At 38.8% G+C, this 6,000-nt stretch overlaps 1 protein-coding gene across 1 annotated transcript in view; it reads right to left on the reverse strand.

The window, feature by feature from the left end:
* The window catches only part of RPGR (retinitis pigmentosa GTPase regulator), a 48,572-nt gene extending 42,985 nt beyond the window's left edge, over positions 1 to 5,587 (reverse strand). The window contains exons 1-4 of the mRNA XM_081277311.1: positions 5,326 to 5,587; positions 2,121 to 2,246; positions 1,596 to 1,688; positions 149 to 211 (exon numbers count right to left, since the gene is read on the reverse strand). Coding sequence (XP_081133437.1) covers positions 149 to 211; positions 1,596 to 1,688; positions 2,121 to 2,246; positions 5,326 to 5,488 — 445 coding nt within the window. The 5' untranslated portion in view covers positions 5,489 to 5,587. The remainder of the gene's footprint in view (positions 1 to 148; positions 212 to 1,595; positions 1,689 to 2,120; positions 2,247 to 5,325) is intronic.
* Positions 5,588 to 6,000: the final 413 nt, after the last annotated feature.

The following is a 6,000-nucleotide window of genomic DNA, read 5'->3' on the forward strand; positions in this document are numbered from 1 at the left end:
AACATGTACTAAACACATTTTTAAAAGCCCTAATCTATCTATTGCCAAGGTACCATTTTCTATTAATTTTATAAACCCCAAAACATTACCAGAGTGAGATCTCAGTTCTCAAAGCCGGGCAAGAAGTCATACCAGTTAAATACTATACCTGTTGAAACTAGGGTGTGGTTCCTTCCACAGGCAGCAAGTTTTACTTTTTCAGGTTTAAGAGCTAAAAATATATGAATATGAAAATTAAAATATTTTATGGTTATGAAAATAATAAATAGTCCAGGTCAAATGGTAACTAAGTGGTAAAAGAAATTGTTTATTTATTTTGGTGGTGGGGATCAAACCCAGGGCTTTGTGCATGCTAAGCATGTGCACTACCACTGAGCTACATCCCCAGCCCCAGAACTGAGATGAAAAGCAGGTTTACCTGATTGCAAAGTTGATGTTCTTAACTAGTTTGCATTATAACACAGTGAGTCACTGAAAACAGTGAGTCAGTGGGTCTGAGGTAGGGCTTAAGTATTGGTATATTTTTAAAATCCCACAGGCAATTAAAAGATGCCACAATCCACTGGATTCTGTTGTGCTGCCTCCTCACCAACCTGATCCATTACCTAACCTGCCATCACCATTATCAAGCTCATCTTTTACCATATCCAATGGAAAACCATAAGTCCAATATTCATAGGCATACACCTATGTTAAAGTTGTTCATTAATTTATCTACATATTAAAAAAACATTTCTAGAATATCTTCTAAGTGCTGGGCATAGCATCTACACAGATGATTAAAAGCCCCTGGTCCCAAGGATCTCCTTTTAGACTATTAGATAAGATATTAAAGAGTAAGCATTATGGGCACCGTGAATACCCACAATACAGTTTGACCATGTGGAATATTTCAAAAGTCCCACAACAATACCTATATAAAGAGCATGGATAAGATAAGCTCGCACCTGAGATTCTGAGCTGCAATTTAAATTTTAGGTAGAAAGATAAAGAATACTGTTCTAAGGAATGTCTATCACCCTTCAAATTTAGTTGATGCTCATGGTTATACCCAGAGGCTTTGCTTGTAACAGTTAGAAAGGTTTTCTGGGACAGTCATGATTTCAGATGTTTAGTCCTGAAATTCTTGCACACTAGTACTAATCAATCCCAGTCTTAATGTTTTGTTCAGTTCATCTATTCATTATGTACTACAGCATAAAGTATGTTTTACAAAACTAACAACTACATATGACCATGATATATGAGAGCTCAAAACTCTAGCACATTATAATGTCTGTTATCTATGTATGCAATAACAGTAATATTTAAGTAGTTTTACAAAGAAGCAAAAAGAGGATTCCAAATGTAATACTGTAAAATTATGACTTCCTTTGTGATCCCTGGGTTTAAAAATCAGTGTGATTTTTAGACTTTACCACATAAAAGTAGGTTTGAATTTCATATAAAGTTCTGATAATATTCAACTGAATGTTACAAAATGAAGAGCTAAAGACTTTATCATTTATGACATTAAAGAACTACACAATCAGTATGGAAGTACTTTATGTAGTTTGTTAAGTATTTAAAGTGATAAAGAAGACAAGACCCCAAACCTTTGACACACGTTGGCTTGCTGATGGTTGACTTTGATCCTAATCCTAACTGACCCCAGTTGTTACTGCCAAACATGTACAATTTATTATTTCCTAGTGGGAAGAAAAGAGAAATAACAAATTAAAACACTCTTCAAATAAATAATGTGAGATAATATTATCACATGACAATAAAAAAGTTATGCCTAAAAAAGTCACTGATTTTCTATGTTAAAACATATTACCTTCAATATATGACCAGATTTTATTAGTAGCTTCTAAGATTATACAGCAACAATTTTTATTATATTGAAATAGACTTATTTGAAGAAAGTTGTATGTATAGGAAATCATATTTTAATTAAATATATTAAAGTAACTTAAAATCAAAAGACTCTTGATGGAATCAGTTTGTGAAGAATTCTCTGGCAAAGTAAAAAAAAAACAACACCTTTTATTATCTTCAACATGTTAAAAACACAGCACATCTATACTATTTAGAATTCTCAAAGTATTATTGTTCTGATTAAGGATTGTAATACTAACCTGTAACAATAGCAGTATGTTCATCTCCACATGAGAGATATGTAGGTATGTCATGTTTAAACCAGAATTTACTGGGCATGTTTTCAGCAAATTTAGTTTTTCCAAATGTAAACACAGCACCTGAATCTGCAAATATAAGACAATTTCTATTTAACAACTTTTAATATGCTGCCAGTTATGAAAATACACTTTTAATAATATATCTACACAAATCCCTGTCTCATGACAGTTCTACCTTTACTGGAGCACTGTTTAGGGGGATGGTGGGGTTACTATGGATTGAACACAGGGATGCTCTACCACCGAGCCATATCCCTGGCCCTTTTTAATTTGAATCTTGACACAGGGTTGCACTAAATTGGTGAGTCTGCCTACAAACTTGCAATCCTCTTGCCTGAGCATCTAGAGTAGATGGGATTACAGCCATGCACCATCATACCCAGCTTCAAGCACTTCGAGTTTCCCTTCTTCCCCCTTAATTCAGTCTTACTCCTTAAACGTCATTCTAGTTTGATCTATAAAATCTATTAGTGAGAAATATATTATCACAAAGAAGTCAGTCATCTAATAGTTCTGCTGTCATCAGGTAGGCATCTGATCCTGGGAATGAGCTGGTACAATGTGTGCCCTATTCACTCTGGTTAACACCTCAAAGTCTGGTCCCTGGACCAAGAGCTCTTTTCTACATTCAGAAATAGGGCAGTATTGAGTTTCTTCATTAGGCTCACCAGGACATTCTAGGGGAGGATCTATATAAGTCAGTTTGAATTTTCTTTGGTCCAGTTTTTCCAAAAAACCTCCAGTGTTCTCATGCTAAGGGAAAGGAATGTAACCACAAATGGTCAACTCTTTATGTGTCTATTGGTAATCACCATAAATACCCATAAAACCAGGGTCAAGACAGAAACAAATTATTTACACAATACCTCTTTCATTTGTACTATGGGACAGCAGCTAAACAAAAAGGCTTTAAGTGTAATTAGGTATTCAGATTCTTACTCTGAATAATTAGCTATGTGATCCTGAACAGGTTACTTTACTAAGACTTTGATCTCTCTTTGATGATTAGTCTTTATTTGATAGTGTCTAAGTACCAATATTCCATCTTATATACCCTGAATCTCACACAGGTATAAGCAGGTTAGTGAATGAATGTAAAATGCATTTATAATAGTGTAAATACAGGGCTACACCAATTTCATAGGGTTGTTTTAAGGGTTAAATGAGATAGTATATGTAAATAATCTAGTATGTTGCCTAGAATGGCCAATATTTGTTAGCTCACAGCCACCTTCATAAACACTTCCTTTATTCTAAGAGCTGGAAGTGATCATTGGTTTCTCTGAATTATGAGATGTACAGAATTTAAATGGCAATTAACTATGCACTATTAAGCAACCTCTCCAATCAAATCGTTACACACATCTTTTGTTGCTCAATATTTTGTTTTCTCACTTATATTCTAAAGTTTCAGAGAGTGTAGACTGTCCTCAGTACCCATACTCCCTTACACAAAGTGGTCCTTTAATAAACTTCAATTATTTTTAAGTCTGTTACCTTCTTACACACATACATTCATAACTGTTTTCAGGTCATCTTAATGGTGAGCAGGTAGTCAAACATAACTTTCAACACTCTTAATGTTAAAGATAAGATTATCTAAGTATTTAACAGAGAAACTTTTCAGTTTCCTGCTGATTTTACTGAGAATTGAGGATTCAGTTTAAGGATCATGTATATAATGAAAAGATTCTCTCAATAGAACTACTCAGGAAGCTTCTCATTAGTTATAGAGATGTTTTTTTCTTTCTTTTACCATAAGCTCTGTAAGGGAAAGAATGGTTTATTTTGTTCCTTCAAACACTATAACAAAATGCCATGATTCTAGGAGATTGGGGGCAGCAATGTAGAAATTTAATATTCTTAAATTAAGTCATTACTTGATTTGAGTAGTATTCACAAATTGTTTTGGCCCAGTACCATTTTGAAGAGAGACTGAAAACCCCTGTAAGTTCCCAATAACCATTTAAATACAAACACATGCCTGTACTAAATAGGCCAGATCCAGCTTCTGAGGAAATCTCAAGGACGATCATCACATAAACTAATTGGTAACAGAAAGGAAAATGTAGCAAATGTAAGTATTAATAATAAATATCAATGCTCATGAGACTAGCCACTATGGAAAATCTTTTGAGAATCCTTGTGAAGCATCACATTTCAAATTAATAATTGAGAGTTGGGAAGCCAGGATCAAGAACAGTTTCCCCAGAATGAATCACTTTACTGTTTTCTCCTGATTATCCAGGAAGCCTCCCTCTGCCACCCCACCCCAGGCTAGGGTTTAGTGGCTCTGTTCTGGTCCCCTGGCATCTATTGTCAAACTGCACTGTTACTTTTTTTTTTTTTTAATTTCTTGTCAACTTTCACAACTCTAGGAGGCCAGGAATCTAAGAATGTTTGAGCCTTGAACATGGCACAAAATGCAACACATATTTCAATGACTATAATTCTGTTCTAGTCAGTGCTTTTTTTAAATTCAAACTGTGGGTCGTGATCCACTAGTGGGTCAGGAAAATCAATTTAGTAGACTACGACCAGCATTTTTAACAAACGTATTATAGAAAACTCTGAGAGCATCTCAAATGGTTATAACAAGTAGTGCTTTGTGAAACGTCTATTATGTCGTAGAAGGTACAGGTCACAATGTCAAATGTATTTCAAATCGTAGAGCTGATGGTGGGGGTCTTAAAAAACAAATAAACCCCAAATCACTATCTCAAGCTTTCCTCTTCTCCAATTCGTTTTTTCCACTCCCTTTAACCCGAACCCCCTCATCAGCCCCTTTTTTACTTCGCTGAATATGTAACCGGGTCCTGCCGATCTCCAAGGCGCCCAAGTCTGAAGCCCGTAGTACTTCGGGAAGTTTGTAGTGAAGAAAAAGGTGTCCCTGCCTTGGAGAAACTCATCAAAAGTTTATTTAAAACTCAGAAAGTCAGGAACCTTTTTCCCCACTGTCCCCTGTCCCGTCCGATCTTGTCCCCTCAGTTACTCGCGGAGGCCGGGCAAGAGATCTGGTCTCAGTCCGGTCGCTAAGCCTCAGGCCTGTACCCCGACCGGGCCCGCCCGGAGGCGGAGCCTGGCCGCTCGCCCGCCCGCGGACCCTCCCTCCCGGCCCGCCGCCACCGTCGAGGGCGCGACTCACCGGGCACCAGAATCTCGGGCTCCCCCATGCCGAGGACCGTAAGGGAAGTCTCCGTCAGTTCTGGGAAGAGCGCGGGGGCAGCTCGGGGGAGCTTAAGGCTGTGCCTCAGCCACAGTGCGGGCTTCTGTACCCCCGGGGGCCCCCATAGCGACCCTCTTGGCATTGGCCGCTGCCGCGCTCCCGGAAGTCAACAAACAGCCTCTATGGGCAACGGAGGCGGAGCGTTAAGGCACGAGGCGGGACGGGCGCCCAGTGTGGGACGGCGGAGGGGAACGGAGGCAGGGTGGCCAGTGCGGCGCAAGCGCAGATGGCAGCGGGCGGGGCGGTAGAGACCGCGCGCCCTCTGGCGGCTCAAAGGGGAGGAGCGGCCCCACCGAGCTGCGATTCCTGCAGTGAGCGTTTCTGCTGGGAGGAATACTGGCTCCACAGGGACCCTGCCTAGATTAGTGGCAAATGTCACAAATCTCACATATTTGATCACTGGGGCTTTGTGACACATGCGAATGTCGATGCGCAGCTATGACAACTTACTAATAGTAACCATATATAGCATTAAATGAGCTAGGCTTTCTGCTAAACGTTTTATATCCTAAATTACATTTGTACCCCCAGTATGTCAACCAAGGCATAGCATACACTAGATGTTCAATAAATATTTATTAAACAAATGAGGGC

The sequence above is a fragment of the Spermophilus citellus genome (genome assembly GCF_964194105.1).
Source record: "Spermophilus citellus genome assembly, chromosome: X".
Lineage (NCBI taxonomy): Eukaryota > Metazoa > Chordata > Mammalia > Rodentia > Sciuridae > Spermophilus > Spermophilus citellus.